The sequence below is a fragment of the Pelecanus crispus genome, chromosome 2 (assembly GCF_030463565.1).
Source record: "Pelecanus crispus isolate bPelCri1 chromosome 2, bPelCri1.pri, whole genome shotgun sequence".
Taxonomy (NCBI): Eukaryota; Metazoa; Chordata; class Aves; order Pelecaniformes; family Pelecanidae; genus Pelecanus; species Pelecanus crispus.
In genome coordinates, this window is record NC_134644.1 from 62,753,009 (window position 1) to 62,766,822 (window position 13,814).

The 13,814-nt window shown below is 40.2% G+C and overlaps 1 protein-coding gene across 1 annotated transcript in view; it reads left to right on the forward strand.

Annotated features, from left to right (window-relative positions):
- CNTNAP2 (contactin associated protein 2) overlaps positions 1–13,814 on the forward strand; it is a 1,215,771-nt gene that overhangs the window by 1,086,539 nt on the left and 115,418 nt on the right. The window contains exon 16 of the mRNA XM_075728323.1: positions 5,775–5,945. Within this exon, the coding sequence (XP_075584438.1) occupies positions 5,775–5,945 (171 nt within the window). The remainder of the gene's footprint in view (positions 1–5,774; positions 5,946–13,814) is intronic.

Sequence of the window (13,814 nt, forward strand, 5' to 3'; positions counted from 1 at the left end):
TTATGGAGCAGTAGAAGAGACACTTTGTACTGTACAAATTATAAAGAACACAGTAACTCAGAGTTACCAAAACTAATGAGAAAGAGGTAAGGCTGTTTTGCAGGAGCTTATTGAGTTGGATTTTAATTTCCACAGCAGATAACCAGAGCTGTGAGCAACCTTGACACAAATTGAGAACAGAATCACAAAGTGTTACATGGTCCATTGAAGCACCTCTGGCACAACTATTGCTCTAACGCCTGCTTGGATCAAGACAAACATCAATGACAGGGTTTCTTCTGGGGCTGTGGTCAGCTTTTCCCTTGCCTGCCTCTGCGTGCCCTGTGTCCTAAGGCTTAATGCCATCACCAAGGAACAGACAACTTGGTAAGAAGCACGGCCATATTTTGGGGGGTCTCCACATTTATCTTGGGTTACAAACAACTGAAAAGGCTTGTCTGGTGTCTTGATTTATTTGTGTTTGTGCTTCCATGACAGCAACATGCTCTATACCTGTTCAATTGGTTTAAGTCAAATTTAAACACTAAGCAAGCTTAAAACAACAGAGCTGTAGAAAAGAGCTGTGATCATGATTACAGAATTGTAGATGAGGTTACAAAGAAGAAAATAAAATTATAATGTTATATTTCAGACAATAAAAGTCCTCCTTAGCTTTCATGGTATTTTAGCTATCTGGAGAGAGAAAGGGGAATGAAAGGGATGGTGTGTCTATGAGCACCTCTTTCTTTCCATCTTCAAAACAGAAGCCCTTCTGCCTTCCCCATATGAATGTTTCCAAGCCTACTGTGTCCTTGAAAAATGCCATCCCTCCTAGCTTGAGTGACTTGCTTACAAAGCAGAACATTTCTTGCAAGACTTTCTCAGTCATGTCCCATAAGCATACCATTTTATAAGGTCCAGTTACTCCTAGACAATAATCATGACACAATAGTTATTAACAGGATAGATTACAAACTCAGAATTTAGAGTGTTCTTTCTAAATAAACTCCCTTTCCCACTTCCTATTAGTTTGTTCTCCCTGCTGCCATAACATCTGCACTGTGGTTTAAGTCTCAGTCCCATTTTCCTCCATCTACTGCTTGCTCAGCCTGAAGTGGGAGAAAAATGCCTATAGGATCAATATGTTCAAACCATTTGAGGAAAGGAGTGTGACAATGTGCCAAAGAAATTTTAGTGACTGACAAAGGTTCCTAGCAAGCAACAATAATAATATGTGTGAAGTGGATTTTTATTCAAGATTTCCTTAGGCAGCCCCTTTCTTATCAAAAGATACCATTTTATGATAAAAATCATTATGCATGTTTAGCAAAACATTTCCATTGTACCCTTAATAAAATGTCTTTTTCCCCTGAAACTGTGTTGAGATGAATGTATACCAATGTGTGAAAACATGATTTTATCTTTTTAGGAATTTGTTATGAATAGTCTTTGAAAATGTCTCTTTCAAGCTGCAGGTTTTCCCATTCAATCTGCACTGTTTGTATTTATCCTCTCGCCAGCAGCATCTGCAGTGAAGGCTTTCTGCAGAGTCAAATCATAGCATTTCAAATGAAATGTAAAATCCTTAGTGATGGACCTCTTCAGTAGACTAGATGTAGCACTAAATAAAAAATTATTAATTTTGTTTCCACAAAATGGTGCAATGCATTTCAATATAAGCCCACCCACCTATCTGGCCCTCTAGTTGTACTCAGGATAGAATCATAGAATCATTTAGGTTGGAAAATCAAGATCATCCAGTCCAACCATTAACCTAACACTACCAAGTCCACCACTAAAGCAATTAAGGGTAGACTAATAATTTCATGTTTACTGGTTTGGTGGCTGCATAATTTTTTAATGAAAGTAAAAATTAGGAATCATTAAGATTGGAAAGGACCTCTAAGATCATCATTCCAACCATCAACCCAACACTACCATGCCCACTAAACCATGTCCCCAAGTGCCACGTCTACCCGTTTTTTGAACACTTCCAGGGATGGTGACTCCACCACCTCTCTGGGCAGCCTGTTCCAATGCTTGACTACTCTTTCGATGAAGAATTCTTTCCTAATATTCGATCTAAACCTCCCCTGGCACAGCTTGAGCCCATTTCCTCTCATCCTACCGCTAACTACGTGGGAGAAGAGACCAACACCCACCTCACTACAACCTCCTTTCAGGTAGCTGTAGAGAGCAATAAGGTCTCCCCTCAGCCTCCTCTTCTCCAGGCTAAACAACCCCAGTTCCCTCAGCCGCTCCTCATAAGGCCTATGCTCCAGACCCTTCACCAGCTTCGTTGCCCTTCTCTGGACACGCTCCAGCACCTCAATGGCCTTCTTGTACTGACGGGCCCAAACAACCACAGTATTCGAGGTGCGGCCTCACATTCAAGGTGTGGCCTTCTTGGCCACCTGGGCACACTGCTGGCTCATGTTCAGCCAGCTGTCTACTGACACCCCCAGGTCCTTTCCGGCCAGGCTCTTTCCAGCCACTCTTCCCCAAGCCTGTAGTGTTGCATGGGGTTGTTGTGACCCAAGTGCAGGACCCGACACTTTGCCTTGTTAAACCTCATACAGTTGGCCTCGGCCCATCGGTCCAGCCTGTCCAGGTCCATCTGCAGGGCCATCCTGCCCTCCAGCAGATTGACACTCCCATGCAGTTTGGTGTCATCTGCAAACTTACTGAGGGTGCACTCAATCCCCTCATCCAGATAGTTGATAAAGATATTAAACAAGACTGGCCCCAAAACAGAGCCCTGGGGAACACTGCTCGTGACCGGTCACCAACTGGACTTAACTCCATTCACCACAACTCTCTGGGCTCGGCCACCCAGCCAGTTTTTTACCCAGCAAAGAGTATGCCTGTCAAAGCCATGAGCCACCAGCTTCCTTAGGAGAATGCTGTAGTGGTAGTCCTACTTGTAAGTGTACTGTGGTGATGGTTTGAAATCTTAGTTGTATGGCTGGAGCCTGTTGGATAATCCCACAACCAATGCCAGTCCTAAAAGACTCTGAAATCTATATTTTACTTTAAAAACTAAGAAAGTGAAAGCTTCTCTACCTATACAAAGGAATGGTCACATACAACTGAAAACTAATTCCCTGCATAAGCAAACCTGCACTTTGGTTATGCGCTGTCATGGTTAAGGATTTAACCCAGAGTGTTCCAGCATTTCAGACTGAGTCTATGTTAAATTACATTTAATGCTTTCAAGTTTGCAAGATAATTAAAAAGATATAAATAAACCAGTACAAAATAAATAGCTGTTTCATATAGCAGCCCTACTCTTTTTTACTTAAATTGCAATAGTAATCATAATAACATACTGTATTGCAGTGGAGGCTACAGTTAAGGGACTAGGATCTCATTGCACCAGGACTTGACAAAATAAGACAAAAATATGATCCTTTCAACAAAGCCATTGTTAATGCATCAATGGAAGTAATTAGTTAAGACATGTCTAACTTGTAGTTCTTGAGCTGTGTGAGGCTCCCAGAAGATGTAAGCATGGTGCGAACGTGGGACTTGCATGCAGTGACTGATGGCTGGATGATGCTGGCAGGAAGGCTGGTCTGTAACCAGCATCCCTGGCCAGGGGAGGAAGCCTGAGAGCAGAGCCCATTGCAGCCACGCTGTTTGGCTGGATGGTGACACAGCTGCATACTCATCCTGGTCTCATTTGGGGTAGTCAGGTGGCTGGGGAGCCTTTTTCACTGAAGAGATATTTGTCTCCATTAGTACTTGAATTTCATAGTAGTTTCCCTGTAGCTCTTACAGCTCTTTTGCTTGTCATGTGTTCTTTGTGTTTTAGGCTTATAAGCTGGGTAATATTCAGAGAATGTAAAGCTAGGGGACTAAAATACTTACTTAATTTACAAAGACATACAAACATTTCTACAAAGTTATTCAGGGCAGCTAAATTAGCTCCTTAACAATGTTTGCATTAATATTCCTGACTTCTTGTCTAAGTCCTGTTTATTTCATGGGAGTTTATTCAGCAAGTGGAATAAAACCTGTTTTGAGAGTCTGCCAGTGTCTAGCATATCTGTAGCTCCCAGGAGAAGGAAATGTAGATGTCCAGGTACATCTGCAAGTGGGAAAGCGTTATATGGTAGTCCATCTGGATCCTGTACTAACAGATTATTGACAAAGCACTCGTGCGCCTAGACCATACACAACCCTAATACTGAGGGGAGCACTCTGAAAAGTGAGAGATGGAAAGACACCTGAGACTGTGAATGAAAATAAAATTCTAGACTTTTTTTATCTGTGTTGCTATATCAATAGGTATGTTTTCAGAGAAAGACCTTGCAATTAATTAGCAGACTTTTCTTGCCCAAGCTTGTTGATGATATGAAGATTGTTGACATTTCTATAGAAATCATTAATAATATTCAATCTGGAAATTACCAGTTTGTCTAAATAGGGTAAATAGTAATACATGTTGAAAACCAGCTGCCCTAGCCTAACTGGTTAATACACAAAGCTATATATCTTGTGTTATGAATGCCCATTTCATCCCCTTTTCACTGCTCACACGTGCATGTACACACATACACACAAAACCTCAGTTACAACTTTCCTCCTGGGATGCATTAAAGTAAATGGAAAGCTGCTTCTTTTTCCAAAGCTTCTCATTCTGCATTCCTGAGAGAGGCAGAATTAAATGGAGGGGATGGGATAGAAATATGGAAGGCAATAGTATGCATGTATTTAAACCTAAAGCCTTCTTCTGTTAATTCAGATGTTCAATTTAAATTTGAATAGAGATTAATAAATTACACACATTATAACACTTTGGACTTGGGTGGGGGCCAGTGGTGTTATATATAAGCAGTGTTGAGCTTCTGGAGCTTCAGCATGCTCATTCATATTCATCCAGTGCTAACCAGAGAAATAATAGCATTATCACCTAGTTCAGTAATCAAATAATGGAAAAACCAATCTCCGGGAGTTTTGACTGGAATGGAAAGTAGTTTCTTATTGTGTTCATTAGCTGGAATACTAAGGACTCAGCTGTGGTGAGTTAATGAGTGATACTTTAATAAATTTCTGAATCTGGATACATAAGCATCCGGATGAAAGTAGAATTAGCTGTTTCAGTCTCTCATTGGCTTATCACATCACCTATATCTTATGAATTTATTTGTCTTTGCAACATAATGCTACCTTGCACAGAACATTGACTGACATGCTAGCTAAAGTACTGTGATAATTCTTGAATATTATTAATTATGATTTTTCTCCAGTGGAAATGTATTAGGGAACTATTAGGAGCATAAGTTAATTGTGTCTGTATTGCTTAGCTTCATTTATTGAATTTTTCCTGTGATATATATTAATAGACTTCTAGTAGCCATGGCTACATTTTCAGAAGAAATGGGTGTAGTTGTGTAGAGTAAATTTGAAGACAGATGAGATACACATGAGGCAATATATGAAAGCAAAACATGTGCCTGAGGTGAGACAGTCACCAAATTAGTGTTTTGCCCATCTCTCTGATCTCCCATGAATTGAGTGTTACTGTAATAAACATGTAGTAGCAATACATCAGTGTATGACTGAATATGATAAATTAGGAACTTGAAAATAAAGATACCATTAACTTCCTCTGCCTTCTGAAACCTGGCACACCTTATCCAGAAAACCGAAAAGGAGGTAGTAGAATCAAGGTGTTTGGGGTTTTTTTCAGTGTAGACAGCACTGTAGCATATATTGACATGAAAAGCTTCCACTTTTCGGACAGCTTCAAGGGAGCACTGAAACATGTGTTTCCTGTCTATCCCGTGCAGGGAATTACTGGAACGCAGCCTCTTTCGTTACTTCATCGTCCTACCTTCACTTCTCCACCTTCCAAGGGGAAACCAGCGCAGACATCTCTTTCTATTTCAAAACATCGGCCTCAGACGGGGTGTTCCTTGAGAATCTGGGGAACACTGACTTCATCAAACTGGAGCTGAAATGTAAGTATGTGCTTCCCACCACTCTTCTTGGCACCTGCAGTGGGTTCGTGTCAAATAGTAGGTTTCAGGGGGTGTGTATCATTCAGTAAAATGTGTAAGCTCACTAAATTCTGGAAAAACTTCCACATCAAGCTGCTTGACATATTTTTGAGTTGCCTTATGTGGGAGGAGTGCTTGAAGTATATTTGGATTGTTTATTGAGGGGACAAATACAAAGAAGGATAGAACTGGTAACACCAGTTATAAAAATGACACCGACCTGAAAAGATTTTTCAAAATTGCATGCCAGATTTATTTCTTTAAAGTGTGTGTCTGCAGCTGTGTGTGCTTTTCTATTTCATCTCACTGTTGTTTGGAAATAGGGGAAAGAAAAAAAAGAAGAGACCGTCCACACAGCACTGTAAGCAGCCAAAGAGCTGAAAACTTGCATATGATATTTAAAAGCCCTAAAAAATCTCATAGAAATAAATCTTTATCAGTATTATCTGTTAATAAAATTGCTGATCCAAAAAAGAGGGCATAACGATATCAAGAGGCAAGTTAATTTTATGATTTAAACCATTTTTAATGGCCCAGGGGCAAGCTTTCCAAGGAAGATGACAAAATCCTCAGCTGTACCTGAATTCCGCTTAGTGAAATTGAAGAAGTTGAATTAGGGGGGAAAAAATGTTTCATGTCTCCTTTGTTGTCCCTCAACCCAGTTTACCCTGTCATAAACGGGAGCGGTGACAGGCCTGCTGTGCTACGTGTGGCTGTTATTACAGCCTTGAGCAGCAGATTACAGCAGCAGGGTTACATGAGTGCAGCAAGCTGCCTCCCTCCACTCCAGCAACCAGGAAAAGCATTTGTGCTTCCATTTGCTGCAGGAGCTACTCATGGATGCGAAGGACCCAGCTCTAAATATTGATGCACAAAACTCAGCGTCAAAAGTCACTGATGTTGAAAGAGAAGAAATTGTTGGCATACCCCAAATAATCTATTTTTATGCAGATTCAGTGCGATTTACATGGGCACATCTGATTTTAAAACAAAAAGCCATTTTCGACACTTCCCAAAGTCTAAGCACACAAATTAGAATGTGGAAATTTAGAAACCACCAGAAGGCCTCTTTAAAATATAACTAAATTTAAAGTGCCAAGTTCCAAGTGGGTGACAGCTTCTTTCCCTCTTTCTGCAAGGAATTTAGTTGATGTTGCTTAATCCCAATTTTCTGTAATCTGCAGCTGGTGCAAATAAAAATATTGAGTCACAGAGAGTAGTCTTGTTTGTATTAACAAGGGGCACAGCCCTTTAATAATAAAGTGGCAGCTATTTCTAATTTCACTTTGAATTTAAGTAGTACTTACATTCAGCTGAAGTGGGCATCTCCGGAGCTTCTTGCTCTTCTAATGTATGGAAGGTGTTCTCAGCCACTGTAGTAGCCATGTAGCCATGCTGTTCACTTAGCTAAAAGGTGACAATAACAGTGAATAACGCTGACTTGGCAGTAACTATAATTCTTTTGAACTCAATACAGTTTAAATAATAATCATGCAGCAGTGGCTCGCTGAATAGATGCACCAGTTCAAGAAAGCATGTGGCAGTGTACCCAGAATATCATTAAACAGGAATTTAATTTTAAGCCTATGCTTGAGATCCACTGACTTTGCTGTGATTTGGCATATGTATAAATTCAACTGCTGCTTCATGTCCCTGAATCTAAACCTTAGATTACAAATTCTCAATGGTAGAAATTGAAATATCATCTGTAAAAACAGTCTATAAGGTCAAACATACTATTGCTGTTTAAAGTAGTAAAAACCTCTTGATTAAAATTATGCTGGCTGTATTTGCTAAAAAGGATGAAGCAGTTAATTCAATGTAATTGCATTCACTCTACCCTTTCTTTCCTGGAAATGATTGCTTGAAATTTTCAGAGCCCCAGAAAATAGGGCTTTCTGTGATGTGTCTGTTCTACCAGTCATAACTCAAAAAGAGTTGAATACTGTGGTTTTAGTAACAAAGAGAAATTCATTCTCTCTTCTGAATTACACATTTATTTAATGAACGTTTGCTTTACATAGTTTTCATGTTTGTTTGTTTCATTCTAGTCTGCACTTACGTTTTGTTGGAATTCATTCAAATGAAAAGTAGTTTCAGAAATTCAGAAGTTCCTTACATGACTTACAATAGACCCTGCTGCTTCTTGAAAGTTTGCTTCCCCTTTACAGAAGCCCCATAAAATTAATATGTGACTTTGTTTCTTAGTAGGAACATAAAGTTATGTCAGTAAGGTAATTACAGAATTACCCCTAAACCCTGAAGAAGGTTTCCTTTGGCAAGCTGCTTTCTAGCTAACCCATCAAATTCTCTAGTAGAGCAGCTATTTTCTATTAAAGGTTTTTGCATAATGGCCATCATCACATGTTTACTGCAAACTGCTGCACTTCAAGCAGTGGGTGTGTTGCTTTTGTCTGTTCATTGCCTTTTCATACAGGTACAATGCTCATTGAAGAAGAATGACTTCTTACAAAACCTTTCCTTGATTTCTTTAGTTTTACAATTCAAAAGGAAAATCTTGAAATCAGTGTCCTGCCAGCAGTCCCTGCAAATTCTTTTTTCTTCTTTCATTATGTGTGAAATACCTGTGTATACCTGTAATACATGGTTAGTGAAGCATAAGCTTAGGTCTACATGCTAGGAACTGAGAGGGTCTACAATATCCAGTATTTTAATCAGCTTACTGCACTTGGTGAATACATTAGGGAAACACGTCATTCAGTCTATAAAAATTCTTATCTTCAAGTCTTTGGAAAGGCGTTGGCTATTGCATGTTTTATTCTGAGCACAAGAGTTGTCACTAGGAATGCTCATTAAATTATTTTATTGGTGTGCTGTCTTGGAGCTTCTTAAGGTCTAATAACTGCACAGATTATTTTTCTAACTCTCTGGATTTATAAGAAAAGGAAGTGGAATCTCGCAGTATCTTGAAGAGTAACTTTGTATGTCTTCAGCAAAGCCCGAGATTGCCGTCTCTGAGGAAACAGGGAATACAGGAAGGAAGGGAAGAGCGTGTCTCTCTGATTTAAGAAATAGCTTTCCCAAACAGCTGACAAGGAGGACTGTCATGAAAAAAACAGTGATAAAATGTTACTATGAATGTGGCTGAAGCCTTTGGTTATTCCATTTATCAAGCAGCTCCTCTGGCAGGCTTGTACTTGTCACCATTCATGGAACAGTTGGCAGAGATGTAGAAAAACTGAGAAGCCTCAGTTTTTACATACATCAGTAAATCTACAGAACCCCATTATTTTTATAGGTGGCTGGTCAGCTGGCAACTACAAGGATTTCTTTAGAAAGGAGGTAGTTGGATAAGGTATACCTTTTTCTGTAAAGCAGTGCTTTCAGAAACCATAAGTCTCCGGTCAAAACTTCCAGATGTTTTTTTAAAGTTAAAAATGTTTTTTGGGGAGAGAAAAAAAAGATGTTTTCTCTTTTAGAGTTTTCCTATAGAGTTTTGGGAGGGTTTAACCTAAAATCCAGTCTTCTTATAAAAATACCATTGAGAACACCATTTTTCAATTTTAACTTTTTAACCTTGACCTACCTTTTAGGACCCAGAAGTATGTAATCTGCTGTCTACAAAGCCTGCCAGGGCTGTCTCAGATAGTTCCTTGTCAGTGCCTTTCTGTCCTGGTTTTGGTTAGGATAGAGTTAATTTTCTTCCTAGTAGCAGGCATAGTGCTGTGTTTTGGATTTAGTAGGAGAAGAATGCTGATAACACACTGATGTTTTAGTTGTTGCTAAGTACTGCTCATGCTAGTCAAGGACTTTTTCAGCTTCCCATGCTCTGCCAGGTGCACAAGAAACTGGGAGGGGGCACAGCCAAGACAACTGATCCAAACTGACCAAAGGGATATTCCATACCATATGACGTCATGCTCAGTATATAAGGGGATGTTGGGGGGAGTTGGCCACAGGGCAGCAATCACTATTCGGGGACTGGCCGGGCGTTGGTAGGTGGGTGGCAAGTGGTTGCATCGCTTGTTTTTCCTGGGTTTTGCTCCTCTCTCTCTCTCTCGTTGTTTTCCTTTTCATTACATTTTTTCCCCCCAATTATTAAATTGTTCTTGTCTCAACCCACAAGTTTTCTTACTTTTGCTCTTCAGATTCTCTCCCCCATTCCTCAGCGGGGGGAGGGTGAGTGTGCGGCTGTGGGTTCTTGGTTGCCGACTGGGTTTAAACCACAACACTTTTATGAAAGCAATCTACCAAAAACTTTGAATATAATTTCAAGGAGCTGTTTGGCATCTTTCTCAGAGCCCCTCGTCTGCTCCCCCAGTGTGTACCTGAAAGCACCTATGAAATTTAGTGTTCACTCTCCATATAACTATACTGTGTATGTGCAGTAGAGCCAGCAGTTGCTGAGAGGTGATAGGGAGTTGGCTATAGTATGCAGCACTCCTGTGAACCGAAATAAGCTGTGTGGCCCATCAGATACACCTCTGTGCCATAAGAGACGCCCTCACTATTGCTAACCAATTTAGCTGGCCATTGTCCTAATTCATCCTTAGCATTTACCTCTGTCCCCATGGTTCAGAGGTCAGGTGCAGACCTAGCAGAGATGAAACAGCAGCCTGTGTGTCAGCCAACAGCAACATGGATGCTGCAGGCCTTCATAAGCAATCCTAATGTTATTTTTTTTAAGTACTTCAGGATTGAATGTTGCCAAACAAAACATGCCAAGACTTTCATTTTGTGTTCTTGAAGACTCTCAGCTTCCCTCCCCATTCAGTTCTTCCTTGCAGTCACTCCTCCCTGGAAATGGTAGCTTTGCATGACGGAGCCCAGCTAGAGCCATCAAGGCGCAGGGAAATAGGCCTCCAGGATTCTAACTTGAAACTGTGCAGCAGGCAGGGGGCTACCTAAAATCTGGCTGAATATCAACATACCTGATGAGGGTCAAATGAGCAAGAGTGTGGTTTTGTACATTTATGAGATGTGGGTTGAAGACTTCAGACAGCTATGACTATGAAAATCCAGCTATTTCATACCTGCGAGGTGTCTGTCAAATAGTCTAAATTTGAATTTTCTGGTCAAGAGTAGTCCCAAGTTTTGGAAGAGATGCATTCCTGAAAGCAAATTCTGGAAGGGATGTATTCCTGAGAATCTGGGAAGAACATCTACCATCACTGTTTTGTATCAGATTCCCAGGACTGTTGCTCTAGAAAGCCAGTGGTGAATTAAACTGTTTCCAGAAAACTCTGTTAATGTCACTGTCATATTATTCTAATGGAAAAGATATTCTGAGCACTTCTGTAGCTCCTCTCATCCCAGCACCTCCAAGCAATTTACAGACACTAATGAATTGTGTGTCACTGTTATTATTCTGAAGTAAGTAAACAGCAAGTCAGTTTTGCAACAGAAAAAAAGATGAGGCTTAGAGAGATAAAGGTCAGCTTGTGTTTGATCCTGGGATGAACATGTAAGAGAGGAAGGAGCTTTCTTATTAATTTATTGCATAAAGCTAGAAATATTTACAGCCCCTACATTCAGAGATGTCACTTGGCTGATAACCCCTGCAATGCTAGCTGCCCTAAAAGTCTCCCCAAGGAGTGATCAGTGAACTTGGCTGCTGTGAAAAGGATTACGTGGAGTAGCTTGCTAATGAGAGTAGCAGTATGGCTTCAGGATGGGCTGACTTGCTCTGTGGGCAAGGGATACTGGCAGCACTCTAATACATAACATTTGCACTGAGAGAAGAGAAAAGTCCTACATTGCTTCTTGTGCTTAGCTGTTTCTAGGCTACTTAGTTGAGACATAAGTAACTTCTCCAAAATCAGACAAGAAGCAGTGACAGACCAGGGACCATGATTCCCATTGCTGCTTGCTTCTGCCCAGACAGCATTCGTTTCTCCAGACTGTATGCTCTAACACAACTGATTAATATATTTTCTTACAAATTTTAATAACTTTATCACTTCTTTCTCCAGAGGCATCCTAAAATGGAATTCTACTGTATCAATGAGTTTTCCACATCATACTCTTTAAATTCCCATATGTTAATGTAAATGCAGCTTACATTTTCCACTGCTTTATCTTTCTAGCTGGGTAGGGAAACTGGTGTGACCTTCATTGTTTCTTTTAATTGAGTTGTTATTTTACTTTCCTAGCAGAAGGTCACTTTTTTGAAAAACAACCCCCTAGGAGAGCATGTTGCATTAGCCACACGTCAAAGAATGCATAGGACACTGAGGAATCTCTTCATCCCAGGGGCCTGTAAGAAGTTATCAAATTAAATGGAAAAACATTAAATTTCTTCAGGGAAATTTTTGACCCAAATGTTTTTACAGCAGTATTTGCAAACTCTTATCCTATTCTAGGACAATATGAAAATTGCAAACAAAAGACCTTAGTCTGAAGAACTGCAAGCGCCATTCTTTTAAAGATAAGATTCTTTTTCAGATGATGTAGTGATGCAGAAAAGCCTGCTATTCAAACAGGGCAATTTATGGCCCACTTGAGAAGGCCAGTTCCACCTGTATCCTTGCTCCTAATTAGCAAATGGAATAGGTGCCCAGGCTGGCATGTCAGAGCAAGCCAAAGGCAGCAAATAAACATCCCAGCTGGGGAACTGGCTAAAACTGACCAATAGAAAATCCTGGGCACGGGGCTGTGGGGAAATTAAGACAGTAGCTCTTCTGTAACTAGCTTGGACTCTGACAGGGTGCAGGTTGCTGGGTACATGTTGCTTTACTTTGGTCTGCCTCAATGTCAGTATGGCATTCATGACCCTGCAATGCACAGTGCCGTACAGCATCCCCTCAGCAGTACCCCTCTCCTTTCAAGGGTGTTGGGATGCTTTTCTCCTTGCCATAAATGCCACTTTAATAGTCATTTTATGTGCAGTGTCTTATAAATCAGTTACAGCTCACATAAAGTTCAAGGTGGGAACTGGTTGACATTCAAAAAGCATAGTTCTCCCTAACTTTGGTTTGTATTGCACTAAATACATGCCAGACATGGCAAACCATTGCTAGCCCTACCACCTACTAGCTCTTCTCAGGTCTTTGCCCTCATTTCCAGTCTACTTTCTGTTACATGCTGAAACTGCATATGCTTTGTTACTTTCCTCATGTATGCTGATCTTTTTCCTGCAGAAAGTAAATATTTACTGTATGGTGCAAAATTACCATTTGTCTTAGGCACATGACAGGAGCAGATCTTCTGGGTCCTTGAAGTTAGATCCTCACTGTCACAGACAACCACAATGCATAACCCATGCCTAGCTCCCTAAATTTGTCCAACTCTCTATTGAAAATAGTTTGAATTTTTGCCAGCTGGATAACTGTTTCAGACTTTCACACCTTTGTTGGTTAGAAATTTTCAAATTCCTAACAGTTTTATTTGCATCTTTTGTTTATCGCCATTCATTCTTGTTTCAGTATTGTTCTTTGGCTGAACTAATTATTTTCCCTTCGTAGCATTTAATCTCCCCTTGTGTATTTATGGAGCAATCATATCTTCTCTCAGCTTTTAATTGCTTTGTTAAGCAAGACAAACTCACGTCATCTCATAAGATATTTTCTCATGTTCCTTTCTCTTGTTATGCTAATAAGGTTCTCCCTACTCAATTCACCTTGAATTCTTCTTTCTTAAACACAGGTAATTAGAACTATCCACATTAATTCTGATATGGTTTACTAGTGCCTTGTACAATGGCATACCCTGCCCACTGCATCCTAGGAATTTTTGGCCCATCACAATGAGATCCTGTTTGTTATGTGTTATTTTCTGACCTTTCCAACATTGTGTTACTGGCAAAAGAAATTTAGACATATGCTGACTTCTTGTGCAAAGGTATTAATTTTAATACTAAATATGACTTGA